The sequence below is a fragment of the Drosophila montana genome, unplaced genomic scaffold (genome assembly GCF_035044405.1).
Source record: "Drosophila montana isolate Dmon_TW-CO22-7 unplaced genomic scaffold, ASM3504440v1 contig_2592_1, whole genome shotgun sequence".
Classification (NCBI taxonomy): Eukaryota; Metazoa; Arthropoda; class Insecta; order Diptera; family Drosophilidae; genus Drosophila; species Drosophila montana.
The window spans coordinates 318,200-345,104 of record NW_026997456.1 but is presented as its reverse complement, the minus strand read 5'-3'; the positions used below and the strand labels follow the sequence as shown (position 1 = coordinate 345,104).

Here is a 26,905-nt window from a genome sequence, read left to right as displayed (position 1 = left end):
ATCTGGCATTCAAATCTGAATACATACTTTTTAGTCGAAATTCATGTCAGAATCTTACCCCAAGATTCGTATAAGGACATTGGTCAAAACCTCCCATTCCCATAACTCAGTCAAATCTCATCCGATTCTTACGAGGTTTTGCTTTTTGTTCATGGTTTTCCCTCTAGAAAATTCTGGCATTCAAATCTGAAGACAAAATTTTTACTCGAAATTCATGTCAGAATCTTACCCCAAGATTCGTATAAGGACATTGGTCAAAACTTCCCATTCCCATAACTCGGTCAAATCTCATCCGATTCGTACGAGTTTTTGCTTTTTGTTCATGGTTTTCCCTCTAGAATAATCTGGCATTCAAATCTGAAGACAACATTTTTAGTCGAAATTCATGTCAAAATCTTACCCGAAGATTTGTATATAGACATTGGTCAAAATTTCCCATTCCCATAACTCAGTCAAATCTCATCCGATTCTTACGAGGTTTTGCTTTTTGTTCATGTTTTTCCCTCTAGAATAATCTGGCATTCAAATCTGAATTCAAAATTTTTACTCGAAATTCATGTCAAAATCTTACCCCAAGATTCGTATATAGACATGGGTCGAAAATTTCAATTCAGCTTACTCGGTCAAATCTCATCCGATTCTTACGAGGTTTTGCTCTTTGTCATGGTTTTCCCTCTAGAATAATCTGGCATTCAAATCTGAAGACAAAATTTTTACTCGAAATTCATGTCAGAATCTTACCCCAAGATTCGTATAAGGACATTGGTCAAAACTTCCCATTCCCATAACTCGGTCAAATCTCATCCTATTCTTACGAGGTTTTGCTTTTTGTTCATGGTTTTCCCTCTAGAATAATCTGGCATTCAAATCTGAATACCAAATTTTTACTCGAAATTCATGTCAAAATCTTACCCCAAGATTCGTATAAAGACATTGGTCAAAACTTCCCATTTCCATAACTCGGTCAAATCTCATCCGATTCTTACGAGTTTTTGCTTTTTGTTCATGGTTTTCCCTCTAGAATAATCTGGCATTCAAATCTGACTACATATTTTTAGTCGAAATTCATGCCAAAATCTTACCCCAAGATTCGTATATAGACATTGGTCAAAACTTCCCATTCCCATAACTCGGTCAAATCTCATCCGATTCTTACGAGGTTTTGCTGTTTGTTCATGGTTTTCCCTATAGAATAATCTGGCATTCAAATCTGAATACAAAATTTTTACTCGAAATTCATGTCAAAATCTTACCCCGGAGATTCGTATGTAGACATGGGTCAAAACTTCCCATTCCCATAACTCAGTCAAATCTCATCCGATTCTTACGAGGTTTTGCTTTTTGTTCATGGTTTTCCCTCTAGAATAATCTGGCATTCAGATCTGAATACATAATTTTTAGTCGAAATTCATGTCAAAATCTTACCCCAAGATTCGTATGTAGACATGGATCAAAACTTCCCATTCCCATAAATCGGTCAAACCCCATCCGATTCTTACAAGTTTTTGCTTTTTGTTCATGGTTTTCCCTCTAGAATAATCTGGCATTTAAATCTGAAGACAAAATTTTTACTCGAAACTCATGTCAAAATCTTACCCCAAGATGCGTATGTAGGCATGGGTCAAAACTTCCCATTCCCATAACTCGGTCAAAACGCATCCGATTTTTACGAGGTTTTGCTTTTTGTTCATGGTTTTTCCTGTAGAATAATCTGGCATTCAGATCTAAATACATAATTTTTAGTCGAAATTCATGCCAAAATCTTACCGCAAGATTCGTATATAGACATGGATCAAAAAGTCGCATTTGCATTCTAGTTTTTGGTTTTGTCCTCTAATTTATTTTCGAAGCTCTACATAAGAACTTAATGAATACGTGTTTCAGCACTTTGTAAATTGCGCCTGCAGCAGTATTTGGCTTACCATGCGATCGGTTTCAAACTCACTTGATTTATACATAAATATACATATATATACATACATACATATATGTATCTGTATACATAAACATATATATACACACACATATATACAGATATATATATATAGAAATTTATATATATATATATATATATATATACAGATACTTTGTATGCATGTATGTACAACAAGATCAAAATTACCTGTTAAATAAGAGATTCACTCTTTCTATATCGTTCCCTCTCTCTTTCTCTCTCTGCATGTGGCATGTGTTCGCGCCAATTTGCCTTTGTGAAAAAAGCTCAGCTACAAAATGTAAGCGACAAATAACTTGCCAATTCTTAAATAAACCAGTAGAAGTTAATTGAAATTTGCAAGCACACACACAATACGCACAAACCAAACGCGTTTAACTTAACACATTTAATTTAAATCTTTTAAAAACGACATGGTATTTATTTAACACGCGCCGATGACACGACCGATCAACAGGAGAGAAGGGCACAGACTAAATGGCCTCATTAATCTCGCACCTACGCTAAGCCGGCATGCACACTAATACCATTACAATTGAGTGCACAAACGCAAGCATAAGAACTAAGATAGCGGGATCAAAAGCATTGCAGCCAATAGCGGCCGTGCAGTGCATATGTGAATTATCTCTTCAGCCCCCCCCCCCCCCCTCCCCTTATTACTATCTGATGTGAAGGTATCGAAAGCATTAATACTAATATTGGTAGCAAACAATTTCCCACTATGCCGAAATATTCAATTTTGCAATGTCCTCTCCGGATAAATGCTCTGTTATCAAGCATATATGGTATAAATACTTTATTAGAAACATGACTTTCTATGCGCTACGTATGAAATTGTCGGTTTGGATAAAATTATAAGATGATAAATATTTGTTTTAATTCCGCACAAATATTATTACTTTCGAAATATATTCTAGTATATACATATATGCACTTTTTTATGTCTCCATTGTTTTGCTGAACTTATGAAAGTCGCATAGCGGGGACGCACGCATCAGCACAAACAGGAAATGCAGTCATCGTGGCGCTGTGAACACACACGCTGGAAACACACCACACAAAGAAATACATACATATATAGATTAAAGTGCCGTGATGTTTATTATCTTTGCAAGCTCTTCACAAATCATTTTATCTAAGTTTATATATAAAAAAGAGTTTGTCCTGACTTACTGAACGACCTAACGAGTATAGGGTCAACGCATAGGCTATGCAATGAGGTGTACGGGGTGGGGAATGGGAGATTGGTGTTTTGGGGAGTACGAAGGATGCATAAATGTGTGGTGCCCAATCGAACGGACTAGCATATATGTATCTGATGTTGGTACGAATTACACAAACAACTATTAAATTTTTGACATACATATGTAATTCGTTTGATGACGACGGCTAATTTCTTCTCTATAAATTATATATTTAACAACGAAAATTTTGCCATTTTATTAAAAGTATACAAATATGAGCGTGCTAGTTTAATTTAGCAAATTCTTAAAGGCCACTTTTGGTGCATAGTATGTTTTAGGTCAGGTTGGTCAGATTTCCGGTTTATAGTGCATAGACTCTGCCCTCAATACAGTAAATACTACACCTGCACGCTGTGCTTCCGCTAAGCAACACTTCCGACCCGACTGAAAATGGTGTTCCAGTTAGATGAGCAACGACATCGGCATTCATTGAGTATGCCGGCAATAGCGGGATAAACAATAGCTCCCCCGTAAATCGCGAGCCACGATTGAGTCAATGTTTATCATTGTGTCTGTGACCAATAATAACAATGCGCGACAATCGGCCGTTGCCATGACAATCGTGCAAACCAGATGGGGGATTGTGTTTGTATTATAGCACATGGGAAAGCACAGTAGCGCTTAAGCTTCCCAGTGGTTATCAGTTGTTCGGTATTCGTTTTAAAGCGCGTTGTCAGTACGCAGTACGGATGGTTATTACCATTTACTTACACGAAAATATGCTGTTGCATGCATTTGTACATAGGTGGGTACTTTTATCATATGTTTAATACTCAATATATTAACTACTAATAAAAATCTACCCCATCTACTAATTCACCAACTCTGTAAACAGAGTGAATCATCAAGAGTGTTAATAGGCTGAGTTAAGAATGTCTTCTTTCGGAATCTTATCAAAAATTTCATTACTTCTGCTGATGCTCTTCGTGGCATCTCTGCTGTGTGTGCTCTCTTTACCAGCTTTGGAGAATTCGTTTCGCTGCAGGGCTATAGATGATTGCGATCCTTTTCTGCCAATCTGCGCCACATATTCAAATGAGCACCAGTTTTTTTACAGCCACTGTGACATGTTGCGTGAGATATGCCTAACCGGCAAAGGTATTGTTTACATACATGAATACATAAATCCAATAATTGTATTGACCTATCGTTTATACTTTATAGATTGGAAATCGGACTATTTTAGCCATTGCAATGTAAGCAAACTCTAAAAACATCACGTTAACTGAATGCTAGCATAAAGCTTAACACTTCAACATTTGCAAAATAAATATTTTACAAGACTGATATTTTATAGATAACTATATATAAATAAAAGGATATTTAGCATAAGGGGTTTTTAAATTCTCTACATGCAAGTTAAAAGAAATATGGATAACTTTCAGATGTCCCAAATATAAGTACATGATTTAATTAGCGGCGTAAAATTAAAATTCCCACTTTTGGCTTTGACACACATATTTGTATGAACTTCACAAGTGCTTTCATAAATAAATATATGTTTACACACTTATAATTATGGCATGCTCTTCCATTAGTTACTTTCTTATTAGAAAAATAGCAACAGATTTCTGGAGCTGATGACTGTAGCCGTACATTTACTAAACGCGTTGGTTACAACATCGTTCTTTAACTTGTCGGATTGGCTGCATTTATGAAATAATATTTATATATATATATTTACCATAAACATGTCACTATCTGCTTGAAGCTGTACTTAAATCTTGACCAGCATCTTGCGCAATGGAAACACCAATACACCTACTTATGTATATGGTTTGAGCCCACCCGATTAACATCTCTTTATGCCATAATTTAGATTAGATAAATGTATTACTTCCAATGATTTACAAAAAATACTATACTTTTGGCGCACCTTCAATATTTTGGGGCTGGTTTACGGTCTTGGCCACTTCTATGGGTGATGGAGGCGTTGCAGTCTCAGCAGCAAGTTTGTTGGCCATAATTGCCAGCTTCTCTCGCCTAAATTCCTTACGTGCCTCATCCAGTAGCACATTGTGTAATAGATTGCGATTCTGACTGTTATCTGGCGTAAGAACTGGGAAGGGGTTCCCACGGAGTTCCAGCACCGATTTTTTATAGTATATTCCAGGATATTCCCGCGGCGCTTTCAACATGCGTGTGTAGGATAAGTTGGAGTTTTCAAATCGCGGTACTAACACCTTAAACAGTTTATGTACTAGTTGCTTCTCAAGCAGCCAATAGTCCGCAAGATCCATAGTCGCTTTGTGCCGGTCGCCATACCGTATGGCATTTGAAATGAGCTATACGGAATTGGTAACTCATTAAATCGTAAAGTAAATATATTTCGTCCTTACCAGCTCTGCATACCCACGTGCTTCATCTGCTCGATTGTAAAACAATTCAATGCGTTCGTGTTTCACCAGCGCCGTGACAGTTTTCCTTAGCTTGAGCAGACGGCCTTCTGGACCATCCGCGTTTTTTAAATGACGTTTGTTTGGCCGCACTGCAATTCGCAACTGTGATATTAACTTGCTAACGTCGGCTTGATTCATTTTGAAACCAGATTTTAATTTAATAAATTAAGGCTCACGTAATGGCCTGGCTAAACAGCTGTTAAACAATTTTAACATTTGTTGAAATGTTATTAACATGTGTTTTTGGGAACTCGCCGAACAGTATCACTATTTTCTATCGATTACTTCGATAGATAAAACAACGCAAATAGGCGACTGATCATTTTGAGCGAAATTCATTTAAAAAAAAAAACAAAAAACCATGCGTATGTATGTCTTATTTTATTCTTGGATTTATACCTTAAGCTATGTGCTGTAGAATGCCCTGGCGTACCAGTGGCTCTACCTGTGCGCGGGGCAAGTAATGCTGACTATTCTTCTTCAAATGTACAACCTCGCCATCATCCAACTCAAACTTGCCATAGTTCTCTACGCAACGCACCTCGATATATAGAGATTTTGGCGGGCGTAAGTTGCCAGTCAAGTCAATGCCTTGCCCATCGCCAACGGAACGCATATATGAAGCTAAAGACTTGGAATAGTTGTTGAAAAATTGCACTTCTGGCTCACAAAGTGCCGGTTTAATATCACTGGGTATAATTGGACCGAACTCCCATCGCATGGCTTTGATACGCTGCATTCGCTCATAGAGGTAAGCCAGGAGACAGCGCTTATTTCGCTGAAGAGCCGCGTGTCTATAGTTAAGAAGGGGCCACAAGCTGCGATCTCCAGAGCTGTTATAGCTAGACGCCTGTGCCACATTCTCCTCGAAAATAGCCTTTATCTCCTCCAATACCTGACGTACGCCATCATCTTCAAAGGCGGGTATAGTTTGTGCCGATCGTTTAAGATCCTTTAGTAAATCGAAGGCATTATCGCCAAACATTTTGCTTGAACGGCTCATCTTTGTTTATAAGGCGATATGTATAAGTATTTCCCGCTTTATTTTAGACAATGCTAATAGTTATTAAATCGATTACTATCGATAGCTTTTAATTACCATTTTAGGCACTTTTATATAGTTATATTCGAGTAAACAAAGTAACATATTAAATACAACTCTATATGTATATATATTTATACATATATATATACATTTACTAAGCTAACTCAATATATCTACACCGTTTAATTCTTCCTGATCTTAGGGTACCTAGTATTTTGTCAGTCAAATTCGCATTATCCAATTGGTATTTTTCGTCGATAAGAGTGGTATCTTGGACATTTGTATATTTGGTCACACAGCTTACTAAGCAGTGAAAATTCTGAGGTGATTGTATTGTGTGGTGTGTTCATACCCAATTAACTTAATTAAGTTAAAAACAGTGTTAGGCGCACTTTAAACAAACGTGAGGAAATCAACCCGCTTACTAAAAAAGCCACGTATAACGGCCCGCCGGTAAAACCTGCACCTGTACGGAAATATGGCAACCGCAGCTAACACGACAGCTGGAGCAGCAAAAGACGGTGCGCCTGCAGCTAATGCACCAGCGCCTGCAAAGACTTTATCCGGCATTGTGAAACAAGTAAGTTTACAGTTTAAGTGATCTTTAGCTTGAATGCGTTTTAACGAAATCTCGTTAACTTGGAGATAGTTATTCATATATAACGAATAAAAAATATGTGATTATCGGCGTGGCAATGCCACTCAAGCATGTGCGAAAGAGATGCTCATATACGCGAGTTGTGTGAGAGTGACACGTCAAACACGCTTACACATTCATACAATGGCTGAACAGCATAATGTAAAAAAACGAAAGTTATCGAAGGTGCCAACCTGGCATATTTTCTTGTTCAGCAGTGCTTACTTAATGTACTTGCGTATATTCATTTACATATAATGTATGCATATGTGTTTCGGGCGTTCTCTTGCTGCTGCCCTGGTTTCCACGGGCGACGTCATCAGTCAGCGCCAAATTGCCGGCGTTTTGAAACATGCGTTTTTATCACACACACACACACATAGGCACGAGTTTGCTTGCCGTACGGTACGGTTACTACAAAACTTCGTTTCTAACCTCGAAAACGCTTGCACAGGCGCACAATTTGCAATATGCCCGTATATTAAAATATATGTATTAACGTACATATATAATTATGATTACTTTCAATTATTGCTTTTCTATGTGCTCAGCTATTCAAGTGCACTTCAAGTGTTTTTTATGCTTTTCAGAGTTTGACCCTTAACACGTATTCATAAATCCATACATAAATACATACGTGTGTAGAATTTGTCAATACACGCACAACCAGTAATGGCGATTAATAAAAGTTATCAATTGCAATTGTGACAAGCCGACTTAACAAGTGATGACGTTGCATGCTCATCTTAGCAACACTACTTGCTGGTTCCCTTCGTTGGCATAATCCAATGCTGCGTCAGCATTCCATTTTTTTTTTCATCTATGAACTTTTAGGTGAAAGACCTGTTGATATTTGAAAAGCCGCAAAGCCGCCGCATGCCAACACCTGTTTCCCTGTTCAGTGTGTGTAAGCGAATACGCTATAGAATATGCTAACGTTATCAATCCTTGCTTACGCGTGGCTCTATTATAATACAAGAGCATGTCATTGGACTTCCATTGGATTAACATCCCTATGTAGATTAACAATTATTCTTGTAAATATCTCGTTATATTTTGAAATGGGCTCCCTTCGACACCAAATTGACAAATTAACCCTTTTTAAGGAAGACGATTGCGTTTTTGCCTATTTTATTCATTTGGTATATTTGTAGATAGCAAAAGTCGCTACACAACCAAATTGAAATTGTTATAATAAAATATTCAAAACGATTCTCCAACCATGTCATTCAAAATTAAGTAAAAAAAAAAAAACAAAACATCACCTTGGATAATTTGTCCAAGTAGAATTTAGCCTTATCATAAACCCACCACGGTCACACTAATTTGCGGTAGCCCTGTGAAACACCGCGTCGGCGCCATCTGTCGGAAAATTTATTATCGGAAACACGTGTTTTATTTTTGTCTAAAGATTTTATTTAATTTTAACCTCATTGCTTGTACGGCGTGTGTTTATTACAGGTGCTCTCAGGGGACACTGTTGTTATACGCGCGACCAAAGGTGCCCCTCCACCGGAAAAACAAATAACTTTTTCGCATGTGCTCGCACCTAAGTTGGCGCGCCGGCCTGGCGCTGGCGGCGACGAGACCAAGGACGAACCATGGGCTTGGGAATCGCGCGAGTATTTGCGCAAGAAATTGATTGGCGTAGAAGTGACTTTTACCTATGATAAACCTGCGAATTCCAACCGTGAATACGGTTTCGTGTGGGTTGGCAAGGACAAAGAAACTGGTGAGAACGTCGTTGAGTCCATTGTGCGTGAGGGGCTCGTAACAGTCCGTCGTGAGGGTCGTCCAACGCCAGAGCAGCAGACACTTATTGAACTGGAGGATCAGGCACGTGCTGCCAACCGTGGCAAATGGGCGCATAACGTGAACGCTGCGGACAAAGTTCGGAACATTAAGTGGGCGCATGAGAATCCAGCGCATATCGTTGATATCTATGGTGGCAAACCAGTTAAGGCAATCATCGAGCATGTGCGCGATGGCTCAACTGTGCGTGCCTTTCTGCTGCCCGATTTTCACTATATTACGCTCATGATATCAGGTATTCGCTGCCCAGGTGTTAAATTGGACGCCGATGGCAAACCTGACCTCAGCGTTAAGGTTCCCTTCGCCGATGAGGCTCGTTACTATGTGGAGACACGCCTACTCCAACGTGATGTCGAAATCAGGCTTGAGTCTGTTAACAACTCGAACTTTATTGGCACGATTTTGTACCCCAAGGGCAACATTGCCGAATCGCTGCTGCGCGAAGGCTTGGCCAAGTGCGTTGACTGGTCTATGGCTGTGATGAAGACAGGTGAGGAGATTATAGATGCAGTACAGAAATCCTAATTGGCAACAGGGTTGACGTGCGTGGCGCCCTTTTGGCTTAAGCCTTGTGTTGCGCTACGTTATTATCAACTGCCTGTTGCCAGATTAAATCGACGGACTCCAAGAATACAATGACTAATTTATTGGCACTGCGTTCATTTCACCCCGTCTACAAGCAGCTTTCAATAATTACAAACTTAAATCAAATTAGATTACTTATGCATTGATTCACTTATCTTTAGGAGCTGACAAGCTGCGAGCTGCCGAACGCATCGCCAAGGAAAAGCGTCTACGTCAATGGCAGGATTACCAAGCGAAAACGCCTACTTTCAACTCAAAGGAGAAGGATTTCACAGGCACCGTTATCGAGGTCTTCAATGGCGATGCTATTAACGTGCGCCTGGCAAATGGTCAGGTGAAGAAGGTATTCTTTTCTTCCATTCGTCCGCCACGTGACCAACGCGCTGTGGTTGGGACAGATGGTGAGGAAATCGTGAAGGCTCCGCCACGCGGCAAAAATTATCGCCCTCTTTATGAAATTCCGCACATGTTCGATGCGCGTGAGTTCTTGCGCAAAAAGCTTATTAACAAAAAAGTGCAGTGCAATCTGGACTATATCTCCCCACTGCGCGATAACTTTCCGGAAAAGCACTGTTACACTGTTCTTATCGGTGGACAGAACGTGGCCGAGGCAATGGTGGCAAAGGGTCTTGCGACGTGTGTACGCTACCGTCAGGATGATGACCAAAGATCATCTGCCTACGATCAACTGATTGCCGCCGAGCAGCAAGCTATTAAAGGTCTAAAGGGCCTTCACGCCAAGAAGGATAATGCGACGTTGCGTGTCAACGATCTAACTGTCGACCATTCCCGCATCAAGATACAATATTTGCCTTCCTGGCAACGTGCTTTGCGCACAGAAGCCATCGTTGAGTTTGTTGCCAGCGGATCACGCTTGCGTCTGTACGTACCAAAAGACAGTTGTCTAGTTACCTTCCTACTCGCTGGCATATCGTGCCCACGTTCGTCGCGTCCTGCACTCAACGGCGTCCCAGCCCAGGAGGGTGAACCTTTTGGGGACGAGGCACTCACGTTTACACGTGAGCGTGTGTTGCAGCGTGATGTTTCCGTGCATATTGACACCACCGACAAAGCGGGCTCATCAGTTATTGGCTGGCTATGGACTGATCAAAATATTAATCTTTCAGTCGCCCTTGTTGAAGAAGGACTCGCTGAGGTCCACTTTAGTGCCGAGAAATCGGAGTACTACCGACTCCTCAAGAGCGCCGAAGATCGTGCCAAGGCTGCCAAAAAGAACATTTGGGCTAACTACGTAGAACAAGTGCCTGAAGAGAAGGTCGTCATTGAAGAGGATAAGGAAGAGAAGGTTCCGGTCGAACGCAAAGTAAACTATGAGAATGTAATCGTCACTGAGATCACTGAAGCGCTGACGTTCTTCGCCCAATCCGTTGACAACGGTCCTAAGTTGGAGACATTGATGAGCAAGCTGCACGCCGATTTCCAGGCTAATCCGCCTATAGCTGGCTCGTATACACCCAAGCGAGGCGACTTGGTCGCTGCCCAGTTCACCTTCGACAATCAATGGTATCGCGCTAAAGTTGAACGCATTCAAGGCAACAACGCTAGTGTTTTGTACATTGACTACGGTAATAAGGAAGTAAGTATAAGGATCGATCGATATTTAAATCAGCACTCAGCAAGCTCCTTAGATCCGTTTCCGTCTTAAAGCGAAACGCATGAGTCATAAGTTTGCCACATAAACAATGCTCATCTGTTCGACCTTAGCTGCGGCTATGAAGTGGTGTACACGAAACTCTACAACAACCCATAAGTGTGCTTATTTTGTAAGGCGCGTTGGTTTACTCGCACAAAGGCTATAAGCGGTTGAGCCATATTTTTTGGAACAGCCGTTGGTCAATGCGGCTGTAATTCCGCGTGTTCCATATGAATATGACATGCACGTTGTTGGGGGCTCCCAAGACATAGCGCAGCGACAGTCAACAATGTGCGACATAACCACATCAATTATATATATTTAAATAGATAACCGCTCTTAATAGAATTTTTCTTTTCCACATAATGTAGACTCTTCCAACAAGCCGGTTGGCTGCATTGCCCCCTGCCTTCAGCAGCGAGAAACCCTATGCTACCGAATATGCACTTGCCTTAGTCGCTCTGCCGGCAGACAATGAGGATAAAGAGGAAGCTTTGCGTGCCTTCTCCGACGATGTGCTGAACCACAAGGTGCAGCTAAATGTTGAGTTGAAGGTTGGTGGTGGTCCCCACCTAGCCACCGTACACGATCCAACAACGAAGACGGACTTTGGAAAGCAGCTCGTTGCAGATGGACTTGTGCTGGTTGAGAAAAGACGTGAGCGTCGACTAAAGGAGCTTTTGGAGCAGTATAGGACTGCACAGGATGCTGCTTTGGCTGCCCATTTGGCCATTTGGAAGTACGGTGACATTACGCAGGATGATGCGCCCGAGTTTCGCTAGAAAACGGATCAAAGCGTGCTGCAGTAGGCAGGCGGCGTGTGGAGCGCGCGCTGCTGGCTGAAATGTTTGTCTGCCACATACCCGCCCTTTATACATTACAACAACAACAACAACAAGCAACAACTTAATGAATATGAAATTACTAATTCTATAAACACACCAATTTATATACATATACAAATATATGATGCGTATAACCAGATTAGATACATTTGAGAAACAGAAAACAACATGGAATATGGAGGAAAGGTTAAAACTTGAAACATTTGTATGCTTTAAGCAGCTGGCGAACCGTTATGAATTCGGTTTTACGGTTTTTAAAACATTACTAATTCTTTAAAAGCATTAAACAACGTAAACACGTAAACAAAAACTAGCAGCAATTGACCATTTTGTAAGCGGTTAACTTCCAATAAAATAGAATCAAAGTAAAGTCAAGTTACATTTTTTTTGCATGCGTAAAGTTTTTCTATTTGTAAGCCTAAGCAAAAAGTGTGAATTTGGTTATTTTAAATTCGCTGATTTTGTGTTATGGTAATTTTTTGAATTTACTGATTAAATAAAAAACATTTAAATCATTTTTATACAAAAGAGAAAAAACTATTCGCTTTATTTGCTCCGCTCAAGCATATCTATCTTCTCTATTACCGCTTCAATGTTGAAGTCATCTGGCACTTTTAGGCCCTTTAGTCTGTCCAGAAGGCCCTTGGATTTTCCAGCTATTTGAGTAATATTGCGCTGCAGTTCGGTAGCCGATATCAAGCGCTTGCTAACTGTGCTTGTAAATCTGTATGTATGGTTTGAATTAAAAAGTGGATATTATAATAATAAAATGTCAAACCTTTCCAATGCGGCTATTTCCTCGTCCGCCTCTTTTATAGAACCTCTCAGTTTTTTCAATGTTGCCGATTGCTGTGCAACAGTGAGTTTATTTTCGATATTTTCGCGCTTTTTTGTATAGTAAAATTCACGTAGATAGTTTATGTTAAGATCATTTAATTGCCCGTATGCCTGAATTTCCACACACTTGTCCAGCAACATCAATACGTCGTCCGGCAAATCGCAAACTTCGAAGCTTATGAGTTTCAGCATCTGTTCCAAGTGATCTCCTACGATAATCGTTAATACTTATGGATATAGGCTTGTTAAATGCGTTTACATACCGAAATTTTTCAAAGCTTTTACTTCATCTTGAAGTTTTAAATTGTCTAATAATGAGAACAAAATGTGTAAATTTTAAACACGAAATTGCTTTAAAAAATATCATACGCGCACCCATTTTGAAGAACTGGACAATCAGGCCTGCAGCTTAACTTTTTTATGTGGACACTTCGACGTTTTATAAAGTTTCAGGTAAGAAAGATGTAAATATTAATATGTCTTTATTTGATGTCAAATGAATCCAAATTTTGTTTGTGATTAATTGTAACTGGCTTCATCTAGATGAAGTTACCACAGAACTATCGATTGTGTATAATCAGCACTGGCGCCACTAAATAAAACATTGCAAAATATGATATAAACCTCAAATTTGCGCTAAAAATTAAATTGTTGTAATTAAACAGACAAGCAATCACTAATTGTAATGGTGCCTAAAGTATTATTGGAAACTAAGCTGAATATAGTGATTTAGATATGTCCGTGTTATCGATATTAATACAAAGATGATGTTTTATCATCCCTATTACAGTTGCTATACATGGTCTTTTAATTGGAAAAAAGGTTGTGCATTGTGTCGGTTCGTTCTTTGGCGGTGAACTAGAAGTAGCATGACGTCACATTTTCAACGTTTTTTATTCGATTCATTATAAATAAATAAATTTATAAATGTTGCATATCCGATTAGTTTTATAGTAATTCAAGAAAAAATGTTAACACTTGAAAATTATTTAATGTAAGCATATTCGCAAGCACAAAGTTCTTAAGATGTGACATCATGCGCAGTGAGAGCCAAATATTGGTCATTTATGTGCATACCCGTGTTTCTCTCAATCGTGGTTTCTACTTTTTCTTTGTTTATATATACGCGTTTGTCGGTGCGGTTGATGTTAGGGCTACTTGACATAGGGTGATGTGTTAATTTGCACGAGCACAATGCAAAATATTAAGTTAAATGTGAACAAATTATTGTATTAAGCACTAAGCTTCGACGAAATACCAGCATCGTTAATTTTACTCAATAATGTATTGAAAATCGATCGAGTTTTAGAAACGAAGTTGCAAAGTAGCGGTGTGTGTATATGTCTGTGCGTGTGTATGTGTTAAATTACATACTTTTGTATGTACATTCTTATGTACTAACATAAAACTCCAGCCATTAAGAAAAATAACAACGGTCCACAGCAAAAATGTCTGCGACGGCTGCCAACTTTTTGGGGATGGACCTTGTCTCATCGCTACCAACTGATGTACGCGAAAAGTTGGCCGAATTGGAATTGGAGTTATCTGAAGGTATCATTCTGATTTTGATATGTACAATTTAGACATGTTGCTACGCAATAAGCTTTAATAATTAATTTCCTATGGGCTTTACTCTACACCTTGCCTCTTTCTCCTGTCCTAACATAAAAACTCTTATGTGTTTCTGAAACATGCTGTAGAAGTAGCCTGTCATGGGTCATGTCTGCATTCCAAATAATACTTGAAGCAGTAAGCTGAGCACTGCAGATACAGCTACGTTAGTAGATAAAGGGACAGGCAGAAACAGGGGGTCTTTGTCATCGCGCCAACCCCTTTAACTGCTATTGATATAACGCGTCTGGTTGTGTGCGGTTTTGTGGGATAAACGACATGTGTCTGCATACACGTATGTGCAACACAAAAAGTTCATACATACATACATACATGCATGTATTTACATATGCGCTTGCATGATTACACATGTGTTAATAGTACATACAATTTAAAGGCCTAATTGCATATGAGATGATACGACATCTATTAAAATATCTACATATAACAGATGGAGCTCTTAAATTCTTTAAAGAGGTAGATTAACCTCGTATGGGTATATAGATACATAAATGAAAAACCAATTAACGAAGTACATGGCATATCTTATAGGTGTGGTTTATCTGCCTAAAGATAACCCAAAACCGAATGCTTATAAGCATGCAGATATGTTTCAGGTATACAGCTATGAATATTAAGAGTAGACAGTGTATTTATTTAAATTTGTTTAAATACAGAAATATCCCCTTTAAAAAAAATTCTTTCTTTGGTTTAATATAACGATCATTTCAGATATCGGTTTTGGTTTAGTTAAATTTATATATATATATACAGAATAGTTCGTATGTACATATATATATACAAGTCATGCCAAGCATAGGTTTTAATAAAAGCCTTTAATTCAAATTAACCTGTTTTGTTTTTTTTTTCAGGTGACATAACCCAAAAAGGATACGAAAAGAAACGGTCAAAGTTATTGCAACCCTACCTGAAGAAACAGGAATGTAAGTAATCGTAGCATGTATATGTTAACTTTGGTTTGGGAATATACATAAATATATTAATGGAAACAACGTGATTCTTAATAGTAAACGACGTGGAGAAGGCAAAGAACTTGCCGCCACCGCCATACTACAACATTAAAGAGTCCAACAATAGCAACAGCAACGTAAACAATGATGGCGTCATTGTCTCTAGTGAGGGGTATAGTTATGTGACTGAAGTACCTTCATTACCCTCATCACAACAAAGGCATTCCAAAAAATCAGACTTCCACCAGCCGAGCTCAGCCATATCAATATCATCGTCGACACCTCAGAGCGGAGGTGGTGTACCTGGCTATGAGAATATGCGACCGCAAGGCGGTGCCGTAGGAGATCCCGGCTATCAAAACACACGCGAGCCAAACACCTTTCAAAACCATGCACCACATCCCCCAACAAATAGCAGCCAAAATCGACAACGGCGAACACAACGTAAAGTAACGCACAATGAGAAGCGATATCATTCCGGTATACCAACTATAATAAACGGTATATTAAAACATTGAATTGACACTTTTTTTTTTGTAGAGGTTCGACAGGAAGCTGTCCAACAGGCACTGGCTGCGCTTAAAGGTCGGCCAAAGCCCAGCTTGCCCATGCCCTCAAAACGGAGTTCTGTGCTTAATCGCAGCCCTGGGTGTAACGATGAATTGGACTCATCCAGTGATGACGAATCGATACCGGAGGAGCTTATTTCACCGGACAAGGAATATAATTATCCACGGGATCATATAAGTAAAAATATGCTGCCTCCGGAACCGATCATTAAGCCACCAATACGTGAATCATCGATGATCGCACAGCAACAGCACTTACGGCATGATGTCAAACAATCTCAAGCGCCAATTCAAAAATATAGTTTGTCGGGCAGCGCAGCCGAACGACGTCCACCGCAGAATTTGCCGCCTCTGGTGAGTACATAAGTGCTAAGAGTAGCATATTTTTGCAATTATAATTATTTATGTTCAATTATGGCGAAGAGCTCCATTGGTTGACTCTGGTTAGTCATAGTTGATAATATATTCATTGATAAGAACCAGAATATTTATATTTAATTATCTATGATCATCACGGTAGATCATCATAACAAATGTACACGCGACATATATAGTGCTTTAAGCAAGTTTTTTCTTTTTATGAATTTTATATATAATTTATATGGCCAGCCTACATCGGACACTTCGAGCACAGAGTCACCACCAATTGGATATAAAAGAGATAATGAATTTACTGATAAAGCTTATAAACAGAAGCATTGTAAGTATAGTGTGCGCTAGGTGAGCGCAAAATATATTTTTGCCTATACTTCTTTAATTGGAGTCAATTATTAATTCATTTAATATTTCGAACAGTTAACGCACCAGACATTACCCAGTTCAACAACGCTCATCGCATTGCAGACCGGGTTACACGTTATGTTAACGTCTCTCAAACAGAGCTTAATGAAACAGATGCTAATGGAAAGTGGAAAGTATCGGCCAAGATTCAACAGTTGCTGAATACCCTTAAAAGACCCAAACGACGACCACTACCCGAGTTCTATGAGGACAACGACATCGAGCTTGAGATTGCTGCTAACCCCAAGGATCCGAATGCCCCCAAGCCAGAGGGCAGTACCATGACTCCGGTGCAAGGTGAACAACTTTCTATACCAGCTGGCTTACCACGTACATTAGAGTGTGCACTTCAACGCTATGGAATGAATTCATTTAAAAGCTCGATGGCTACGGTATTAGATCCTAACGGCAAAATAACCACAACCCTGACCTATGGGAAACTACTATCACGTGCACAAAAGATCGCTTATGCGCTGTCCACAAAGATATTCAGTAAAGGACCCGAGCAGGTCACACTAAAACCAGGAGATAGTGTAGCCCTAGTATATCCAAATAATGATCCCTTAAGGTGAGATTTAGGATGTAATTTTTACTTTTTTTTTGCGGCATTAACATTCTTGAGTATTCTTTAGTTTCATAACTGCGTGGTATGGATGCATGTTTCGTGGTTTGGTGCCTTTGCCAATTGAGTTACCGCTTTCAAGCTCGGACACTCCACCACAGCAAGTGGGATTTTTACTTAGTTCATGTGGTATAACCGTGGCACTAACATCGGAGGCGTGCCTAAAGGGTCTGCCCAAGTCTGCAACCGGTGAGATAGCGAAACTAAAAGGCTGGCCAAGATTACAATGGTTTGTGACTGAACATTTACCCAAACCACCCAAAGACTTTAATGTGGGCAATTTGCGTGTTGAAGACACGGCAGCTGCGTATATTGAGTATACTACTGATAAAGAGGGCAGTGTAATGGGTAAGTTTATAGTAAAAATGTTACATTATTGCAAATTCATAAGGAATATAGTATTTTTTATAGTAAAATATTCCAGTACTTGGCTCATAGCCGCAAGAAAAATACTAAGCAGCGTGCTTTGATTTGCATATTTTTGCATCCCAAAGCATATTTAATCATAGTCACTTTAAAACGAATTGCTCACCAGATATAATTACTGCCTTTTTGGATAGTATATTATACTAATTCAGTATTCATATACAATTTTTATTTCAGGCATCACTGTTAGCCGCGCTGCCATGATAAATCACTGTCGTGCTCTGACAATGGCCTGTCATTACACTGAGGGTGAAACAATTGTCTGTGTATTGGACTTTAAACGAGAAGTTGGCTTGTGGCATGCTGTTTTGACATCTATACTCAATGGCATGCATGTGGTGTTTATTCCCTATGCGCTGATGAAGCTGCGGCCCTCATCCTGGATGCAGTTAATAACAAAACATCGTGCGTCTTGCTGTCTCGTTAAGAGCCGAGATCTGCACTGGGGCTTATTGGCCACTAAGGATCATAAGGATATCTCATTAGCTTCACTGCGCATGCTGCTTGTAGCCGATGGTGCCAATCCCTGGTCATTGTCATCATGCGATCAGTTTTTGAATGTATTCCAAGCAAAAGGTCTGCGATCGGACGCAATTTGCCCCTGCGCCAGCAGCTCAGAGGTCTTTACAGTTTCACTGCGTCGGCCTGGTCGCTCGTCTACCACTGGATTCTGTCAATCAGCTACTGGTCGTGGCGTGCTTTCCATGGCCGCCCTCTCGCACGGCGTCGTGCGTGTTGATAGCGAAGACTCTTTAACTTCCCTTACATTACAAGACTGCGGGCAGGTTATGCCAGCCGCACAAATGGTGGTTGTGCGCTCAGAGGGCGCACCGGTGCTTTGTAAAACGGATCAGGTCGGCGAGATATGTGTGACGAGTGGCTCAACTGGTGCCAGTTACTTTGGACTCGATGGTATGACGAATTCGACATTTAAAGTTCAACCGCTCCTTGAAGATCCAGAGCAACCGAAAGACGGTTGTGGTACAATTGCTAGCACACCCAAGCCCATGAGCGAGGAATACTATGTACGTTCAGGGCTCTTGGGCTTTCTTGGACCCGGGGGATTGGTTTTTGTGTGCGGATCACGCGACGGCCTTATGACTGTTACTGGTCGCAAGCACAACGCCGATGACATCATTGCCACAGTGCTGGCTGTCGAACCCATGCGATTTATCTATAGAGGGCGCATTGCCGTATTCAGCATTAAAGTTTTGCGCGATGAGCGCGTCTGTGTCATAGCCGAGCAACGACCTGACTGCTCGGAGGAGGAAAGTTTCCAGTGGATGTCACGTGTGCTCCAAGCAGTTGATTCCATACATCAGGTTGGAATTTATTGTTTGGCACTGGTTCCGCCGAATCATTTGCCGAAGACACCACTTGGGGGAATACATTTGTGCGAAGCGAGGCGTCGTTTTCTGGAGGGTTCGCTCCATCCGGCAAATGTTTTAATGTGTCCCCACACATGCGTCACCAATCTACCAAAGCCTCGAGAACTGCATCAAGGTGAGTGAGCGTTGTTTTGGGTAAGCGGGTAGTATAGAACCTATTGTTAATCCATTGGCTTTATTGGTTCCTATCTATGCTTTCTTTATACATTCGTGTCTGATAAAAATACAAATATTGTTTTCCTCTTTTTTATTAATCACCAACAACAAACAACTACAACTACAACAACAATGAACTGCTGCGGTTGCTTCCCACTATGCCCACTACAATAAATACGCACCACTAATAAACAACAACAACACTCACCTCAATAACTACAAAAACATTAACACTGTATTATAAAAACGACAAACAAAACAACTCAAAATATGTCAACTGATCTAATTGCATTGCATTGCTTTCAATTAACAAATTCACAAATCGTTTGAAATTAATTCATATATACAACTTATATAACTCATATACTGTTATTGCATATCAAATCAAATCCTTGTACAAAAACAACAAACCATTCCACTACTAACAAACATAAAAAAAAACAAAAAGGTGTGCAAACTACTGCAAAACTAAGCTCATCATCTGGCTGTGGTATTACAGACACGGGTGTAGGACCCGCCTCCGTCATGGTCGGAAATTTAGTGCAGGGCAATCGTTTGGCTGTTGCACACGGGCGCGATGTAGGAATGGCCGAAGACGGGGAACGTAAGGTAGGTCATATGATTATCATTAAGTAAGGTAGGTCTAATGATTATTATTCAGTATAAGTTACACCTATGATTCATAACTAATTATCATTAATCCTATCAGCCCCAATTAATAACTGGCGTTTTACGTTGGCGTGCCAACACCTCTCCAGATCACATAATATTTACGTTGCTTAATGCAAAGGGTAAGTCCGAAGTATTGTAAATTAACCTTCAATGTAAACGCAATATATTTACGCAGGAGCTATAGCAAAAACGCTGACCTGCTCTGAGCTGCACAAACGGGCTGAAAAGATAGCTGCATTGTTGCAAGAACGAGGCAAAATTGAACCAGGTGATCATGTTGGTAAGTTTAGATTTAATATTTAAGATCATACAAGATGAAATTAAAATTTTCGTTTTTCTAGCACTCATTTTTCCACCTGGCTTGGATTTGCTGTGCGCATTCTATGGATGTCTTTATCTTGGTGCAATACCTATAACAATTAGACCACCGCATCCACAAAATTTAATCACAACACTACCCACTGTTCGTATGATTGTCGATGTTTCCAAAAGCGGAATTGTGCTCTCTATTCAACCAATTATTAAGTTATTGAAATCAAGAGAGGCCGCGTCATCAATTGATCCAAAGACGTGGCCACCTATACTAGATATCGATGATAATCCAAAGCGTAAATTGGCTGGCATAGCCACAGTCTCGTTGGACTCCAGCGCCTATTTAGATTTCAGTGTGTCCACTTGTGGTCGTTTAAGTGGTGTCAACATAACTCATCGGTAGGATACCACAAAATAGCTAACCCTTGGTAAATCTAATAATAATATATTTGTATAACAGATCTCTGTCTAGTCTGTGCGCCAGCTTAAAACTAGCCTGTGAGTTGTATCCTTCCCGTCATGTCGCCTTATGTCTGGATCCGTATTGTGGGCTTGGCTTTGTAATGTGGACTCTTATTGGGGTATACAGCGGCCACCATTCTATTCTTATCGCCCCCTATGAAGTAGAGGCCAATCCCAGTCTGTGGCTCTCAACGCTTTCTCAGCATCGCGTACGCGATACCTTTTGTTCTTATGGTGTTATTGAGCTATGTACTAAAGCGTTGAGTAATTCCGTGCCCTCGCTCAAACAACGTAATGTCGATCTACGATGCGTGCGCACGTGCGTGGTTGTTGGTGAGGAGCGTCCGCGAGTGACACTGACCCAACAGTTTTGCAAATTATTCCAGGGACTTGGACTGAATACACGCTGCGTATCAACTTCCTTCGGATGCCGCGTTAACCCAGCCATATGTGTTCAGGGTGCAAGCTCAGCAGAGAGCGCACAGGTGTATGTAGATCTTAGGGCTTTGCGCAATAATCGCGTTGCATTGGTAGAGCGAGGCGCACCCAACTCATTATGCTTAATTGAATCTGGCAAGCTGCTGCCTGGTGTAAAAGTAATCATAGCAAATCCAGAAACTAAAGGACACTGCGGCGATTCACATTTAGGTGAAATTTGGGTAAGCTTTTGCTATTAAACTTAACACGTAGTCAAGAACAATTATCTTTTTTGTGTAGGTGCAAGCCCCACACAATGCAAATGGTTACTTTACCATCTATGGCGATGAGACGGACTACAATGATCATTTCAATGCAAAATTGGTCACTGGCGCTACCTCCGAAATGTATGCACGTACCGGCTATTTGGGTTTCCTGCGGCGAACAGAATGTTCTCAGGCAGCTTCCATATTAGATGAAACCACACCAAGTGTGGCAAGTCGTGACAGTGATACAGAGTCCTTAAACTCCATGAGCCAACTACAATTAAACTTTTCGAATACTTCACTGGGTGGTAATTCTGAGCATAGCCTTGTGGGTGGTGCCGTGAATTCCAATGATCAGGAGTTGCACGATGCCGTTTATGTGGTTGGTGCTTTAGACGAAGTGATTTCGTTACGAGGCATGAACTATCATCCAATAGATATCGAAAATTCGGTACTACGCTGTCATAAGAAAATTGCCGAATGGTAAGTTTTGCATGTCCCATTTTCGGAACACTAAAAATTAATCACTTCATAAATATTACCCCACAGCGCGGTGTTTACATGGACCAATTTATTGGTTGTAGTTGTAGAACTAGATGGTAACGAATCGGAGGCGCTCGATTTGGTGCCCTTAGTTACAAACACTGTTCTGGAAGAGCACCAGCTCATTGTTGGCGTTGTTGTGGTGGTTGATCCAGGTAAATTGCTTATAATACCAAATGAACAGTTTTAATAAACGACTTACAATTGTATTTCAGGTGTTGTTCCCATTAACAGCCGTGGAGAAAAGCAACGTATGCATTTACGGGATGGTTTTCTGGCCGATCAGTTAGATCCCATTTACGTTGCATACAATATGTAAATAGTATTATAGTGCTAAATGATGCGCAATTCAAATGCATACGTATGAAAAACAATTATTTATTCATCACCATATAATGAATTTTCCTTATAATCGCGAAAAAAAAAAGAAAAAACATTTAGATTTGCATGATTTAGACTTAATGACATCAACAAAACTAACCGAACTAAATTGCTTTTTCCTTAAAAACGATTTACAACATAGTTGATACGATTATCCCTCAGTCTCTCCTTTACACCCGCAACCACATTTAAACTCAATGACAACAAAAACAATATTAACAACTTTCTTTGTGAAATGCAATAAACAATTTATATATATATATATTAATAAGTTATGACTAATTTCTTATGTAGGATTCAGTGTTTTATTAACTGGTTGCATTTCTGTGCCCTCGACAATGGTATGCGTACCGCGATCGTACCACCAACGAAGTATTATAGTGCGACGTCTACGTACTACAAGAAATATTAGCATTATCCACAGGCCCTGAAGTCCATTTATCATATCACAGAGTAATAAATAAACTAAAATATAAATGCAATTATATGATATTCTAATAACATTATATTACTAATATATTACCTTCATTTCCAGGCGAGTAAAAGGTTACTATTTCGAAAAGCCAAGCTAGTATTATAATAATTCCCAATAGAGCTACACATTTTGCGCTGTTTATGGGCTTACAGATTAAAATTAATACTTAAAGGGATTGCAATAACTTACTCTTTTTTGACATCCTCGTATTTCTGCTGATCAAACTGACGTATTGGAGTAGAATCAATCTTTTCATCTTCATCGGCACGCAGGTAACCATCAGTTTTTATTCGTTGAAAGCCAAAGAACGATATTATCATTGCCTAAGAAAACGATTAGTATTAATATATATTTGTCTTATAATAATTAATGTTCTTTTTATTGCATTGACTCACAAGAAAACTAAGACCCAATAGTGTAGATACTGGTGGTATGAAGTAACGTTGGGATTCTCGAATGGATTCCGTGAGTCCCTGCTGAAAATAAGAAGGCATTCCCGGCAGACCCTTTTGCAAAGTCAACGAGACTAGAATCGCTGGTCCAGTAATAGCGAATATACAATATGCTCCAAAGTTCAAAATTGTCCACGTCTTAGAAAATTGTACATAGTAGGGCAGCTTGTACCAAATATTCAAGAGCACATTACAGCATATGCAGAAGTACCAAAAGAAAAAACTTAATATAAAGAACTGTATAACGTATCCAATGGAGCCACCCGCCGGTATTCCGTATATGTGTACCACAGAGTGCACAAAATAACCGCAGGCTAAGCACAAGGACATCAATGCCAAGGACCAGCCATGCAAATTGCGCAATAGACGCAAAGTCAGATGCAAATAACTAACCAAGAGTAGGCAAGGCATGCTTATCAGCATCATCACAGCTACAATGATAATCTTCGCTTTGGAAACCTCTTCAACTTGGGTGATACATATAAATGCTAACATATGGCCAGATTTATCTTGGTCCAAGCAGTAATTTTCCTCTACTGTGTAAGACTCATTTCCGTTTTGGTCGATGATCAACAGCGACCCATCCTGCAATACAAAAAACAGGTCTTCCGGATCTTCGTATTGAAACGAGCTGAAAAAGGTAACACTGCAATAAATACAAAGAGTTTCAGAGTTCTGGGCCTGGGATTATAAGAAATGATTACTATTACTATTTTTAAATTGAGCATAATAGAAAGGAATTTTAAACAGAACGCACAATTAGTAGTATCAGAATTAGTATGGTAGTTGTAATCATTATAGTTTTTTGAGCAAAAAGCTTTGCAGGCTGCAACAATCATTCTACTGAGTAAACTTACCTATTACATGGATTGCCAATTTCATAGGGCAATGTTGTAGGTATTTCCAAATCTTCAATGCAATTGTCATAAAGTACCGCACTTATGACAGTTGGTTCAAAATTTAATACGGCGTTATCACACATTGAATCACTTTGGTTTTCGCGATAAAAGTCTAGGTTCTCTCCAAGCGGGCAGCACTTCCGTAATCTTGAGGTTGATATAGCTATTGGCTGTTTTCTCGATTTTTCACGCTGTGAACAATCAGCGGGTTGGTTTTGACTCTGTATTGATGTGATCTGTGGAGTTCGCATGCTTGTGTCCGGTGTCGGGGTCAGTGTTGATATATTACTAGCAGCAACATTTGGAGTTGGAGTTGTATTTAATTCGCTAGAGCTTACATTGTTTAATTGCTTAAATGTCGTTCCTGTGCTATAGAAAAGATGATAATTTAATTTAATGGTATAAAAGAGGGGCTCACTAATATTAGAACCTGCTAGTATCATATACGTCCGTGGTATTTGGAACATCTTCAGCTTTAGTTATAATCAACAGAATGCAGACATATGTGGTTAGATATACTTTCAAATAAAATGGCCATCCGCTTTTCTGATAGTTGGACCCCATGTCAGGATTATTGTATATTTAAACTGCAACGAAATCAATACATTAAAAACAAGGGTGCAATTCGGGTTCGATTCTCATATTATATAATTTTCATAAATGGTTTGGTTTAAAATAAAAAACGTCGTAAATAACTTGGGCCCCGACCATTGAATTTATCTTATGATATTTGGTAGTATAAAAATATCTCAGGCTTGCAATATTTTGTGTAGAACGGCCACTTAAAAAAAAATTTTATATTGAATTGTTTAACTTATATTTTGAAAATATAATCAAAGGTCAGCCGACTTTATTTTGGATTTGCAGCCTAGATTAAATACACGAAGGAATGCTGCCCCGTACAAACATACGTTCGTTTTTATACCCTTGTATTATAATTTTGCTATTATTATTATCTCAAAACCCATTAAGTATATATACTCAAGATCAGCATCAACAGCCGAGTTGTTTAAGCTCAGACCGTCTATATAGGAACAGGAACGATCAGTCGAAAAGTAGGATCAGGTACGAAAACCTTTTTTTTTTTATTAAGATAACTTGACCAAACTCGGGATTTATTAGTTCCACAATGGTCATCATATATTTGCAAAATCTTATTAAAATCGGACCACATCATATAGCTAGCATGGGAAAGATATGTCGAAAAGTAGGTTCTTTTATGGAAAAATATTCAATTTTGCATCATATTTTCATCAAACTTAGCATATACGAGCTTCACCATTCTCACATATCTGCAAAAGGGTAATATCTACTAGGGTAATTAATACTCGGCGTGCCGAAAATACCCTTACTTACTCGTTGTAAAAACATCTTTATTAACCTGATTGTAGAAATATATAGGGGAGGGGGGGTTCCCATTTGGTATATAAGAACATAGATACATGAAAAAGTAAACTTGTCCAGCCGTTAGTTTTGTTTGGACAGTTGCATTGGATTACTGCACTACTCCCCCCATTAATATTCCCGTTTCGATTCGTCCAAATAAACATTTGAATTTGTGATATATGTAAGTGATATTATCATATCACTTAATGACATATGCTTATTACAATGATCCAACTGATATTAAAGTTGTTCAAACGTATACTTTACTATACGTAACATACATAAGAACCCTTAAAACTATCTATGATATTTTGTCATTTTGTATGCGTCTATTACTAATTTCTCTACCCACCTACATACAAAAAAAAAAGCTATCAACATGAATGTTTGTACATGTATTATCTTTCCCCTGCCTACTCAAAATGTAAAACGCACACACACACATGACGTCATATTAATAAGAATGTGCTGATCAAAAATTCTTGTTATTATACCTTACCTACATTTGTATCTTTATATATAAATTCCAAATAAAATCCGGGAACAAATTATTAATAAATGCAATGATAAGCAAAGTAACAGCCCAATAGAGGGGGAGAGATGTGGTTGTAATATAACACTGTAATAACTGCGGAACACAACCCACAGTTGGTGCTCGCTATAATAACTATTATAAGTATATACTTACAAATGAACTTATGGATATAATGCATTAGGAGCGGCAGGTGTATATGTTTTGGAAACGGATCTTTGTCTGAATTCGTTTTCACTCATATGCTAATAAACGGGATTGTTTGTTCCGTTTATCAAATAAATTATAATTTTATAGCGAGGTATCGACAAAACACTAATTGTCAATTGTAAGCAGTTTATGATACGACTTTGTATCCAACATTTAAGAAATAATTTTTAAAATGCATCCGACGGGAACGCACAATGAAGTAATACTAGCGAATAAAGCGTCTGCACATAAGTGCTGAGGCGCATAGTTCACTGATAAGATAATGCAGAATATGACAGGGCTACCAAATCCCTTTTTTTATTTTAAATCGAATAACAAAAGGTACTATTTAAATTATGATTCTAAGTACTAAGACAGAGGTAA

General features: G+C 39.2%; 7 protein-coding genes across 16 annotated transcripts; 3 read left to right on the top strand and 4 right to left on the bottom strand.

Annotated features, from left to right (window-relative positions):
* Window positions 1–3,516: 3,516 nt before the first annotated feature.
* On the top strand, window positions 3,517–4,665 carry LOC135429171 (uncharacterized). Of its 2 annotated transcripts, XM_064683421.1 has the most exons (3): window positions 3,517–3,943; window positions 4,034–4,296; window positions 4,363–4,665. In XM_064683421.1, exons 2-3 carry the CDS (start codon window positions 4,071–4,073, stop codon window positions 4,407–4,409), a joined length of 273 nt encoding a protein of 90 aa, XP_064539491.1. In that variant the 5' UTR covers window positions 3,517–3,943; window positions 4,034–4,070; the 3' UTR covers window positions 4,410–4,665. The 2 variants fall into 2 exon arrangements, with proteins under 2 accessions (XP_064539491.1, XP_064539492.1); XM_064683422.1 differs by lacking the exon at window positions 3,517–3,943 and having other exon boundaries at window positions 4,031–4,296.
* Window positions 4,666–5,012: 347 nt separating this feature from the next.
* On the bottom strand, window positions 5,013–5,818 carry mRpL17 (mitochondrial ribosomal protein L17). Its single transcript, XM_064683418.1, has 2 exons — window positions 5,538–5,818; window positions 5,013–5,483 (listed from the first exon to the last, which is right to left on the bottom strand). The coding sequence occupies exons 1-2, from the start codon at window positions 5,733–5,735 to the stop codon at window positions 5,058–5,060; spliced, it is 624 nt and encodes a 207-aa protein (XP_064539488.1). The 5' UTR covers window positions 5,736–5,818; the 3' UTR covers window positions 5,013–5,057.
* A 145-nt stretch (window positions 5,819–5,963) lies between these two features.
* Window positions 5,964–6,653, bottom strand: LOC135429169 (DNA replication complex GINS protein PSF1-like). Its single transcript, XM_064683419.1, has one exon. It carries the CDS (start codon window positions 6,598–6,600, stop codon window positions 5,998–6,000), a length of 603 nt encoding a protein of 200 aa, XP_064539489.1. The 5' UTR covers window positions 6,601–6,653; the 3' UTR covers window positions 5,964–5,997.
* Window positions 6,654–6,840: 187 nt separating this feature from the next.
* Window positions 6,841–12,545, top strand: Tudor-SN (Staphylococcal nuclease domain-containing protein 1). The gene is made up of 4 exons (XM_064683400.1): window positions 6,841–7,222; window positions 8,741–9,581; window positions 9,838–11,273; window positions 11,702–12,545. Exons 1-4 carry the CDS (start codon window positions 7,121–7,123, stop codon window positions 12,110–12,112), a joined length of 2,790 nt encoding a protein of 929 aa, XP_064539470.1. The 5' UTR covers window positions 6,841–7,120; the 3' UTR covers window positions 12,113–12,545.
* A 142-nt stretch (window positions 12,546–12,687) lies between these two features.
* On the bottom strand, window positions 12,688–13,681 carry wac (wee Augmin). Its single transcript, XM_064683420.1, has 4 exons — window positions 13,388–13,681; window positions 13,276–13,320; window positions 12,954–13,221; window positions 12,688–12,899 (listed from the first exon to the last, which is right to left on the bottom strand). The coding sequence occupies exons 1-4, from the start codon at window positions 13,389–13,391 to the stop codon at window positions 12,722–12,724; spliced, it is 495 nt and encodes a 164-aa protein (XP_064539490.1). The 5' UTR covers window positions 13,392–13,681; the 3' UTR covers window positions 12,688–12,721.
* Window positions 13,682–14,142: 461 nt separating this feature from the next.
* On the top strand, window positions 14,143–23,386 carry DIP2 (disco-interacting protein 2). Of its 2 annotated transcripts, none has more exons than XM_064683399.1 (16): window positions 14,143–14,563; window positions 15,496–15,567; window positions 15,652–16,074; window positions 16,135–16,517; window positions 16,773–16,863; window positions 16,959–17,511; window positions 17,576–17,913; window positions 18,169–19,494; window positions 20,035–20,144; window positions 20,245–20,326; window positions 20,383–20,487; window positions 20,549–20,918; window positions 20,980–21,640; window positions 21,699–22,147; window positions 22,214–22,362; window positions 22,423–23,386. In XM_064683399.1, exons 1-16 carry the CDS (start codon window positions 14,461–14,463, stop codon window positions 22,524–22,526), a joined length of 5,319 nt encoding a protein of 1,772 aa, XP_064539469.1. In that variant the 5' UTR covers window positions 14,143–14,460; the 3' UTR covers window positions 22,527–23,386. The 2 variants fall into 2 exon arrangements, with proteins under 2 accessions (XP_064539469.1, XP_064539468.1); XM_064683398.1 differs by having other exon boundaries at window positions 14,144–14,563; window positions 19,984–20,144.
* mthl14 (methuselah-like 14) lies at window positions 22,812–26,669 on the bottom strand. 8 transcript variants are annotated; one of them, XM_064683408.1, is made up of 7 exons: window positions 26,489–26,669; window positions 24,833–25,001; window positions 24,373–24,778; window positions 23,459–24,161; window positions 23,253–23,386; window positions 23,112–23,197; window positions 22,812–23,053 (listed from the first exon to the last, which is right to left on the bottom strand). In XM_064683408.1, the coding sequence occupies exons 2-7, from the start codon at window positions 24,879–24,881 to the stop codon at window positions 22,875–22,877; spliced, it is 1,557 nt and encodes a 518-aa protein (XP_064539478.1). In that variant the 5' UTR covers window positions 24,882–25,001; window positions 26,489–26,669; the 3' UTR covers window positions 22,812–22,874. The 8 variants fall into 8 exon arrangements, with proteins under 8 accessions (XP_064539478.1, XP_064539474.1, XP_064539472.1 ...); XM_064683404.1 differs by having other exon boundaries at window positions 24,373–24,783; window positions 24,845–25,001; window positions 26,489–26,665; XM_064683402.1 differs by lacking the exon at window positions 26,489–26,669 and adding an exon at window positions 25,123–25,223 and having other exon boundaries at window positions 24,373–24,783; window positions 24,845–25,001.
* Between the last annotated feature and the right edge of the window lie 236 nt (window positions 26,670–26,905).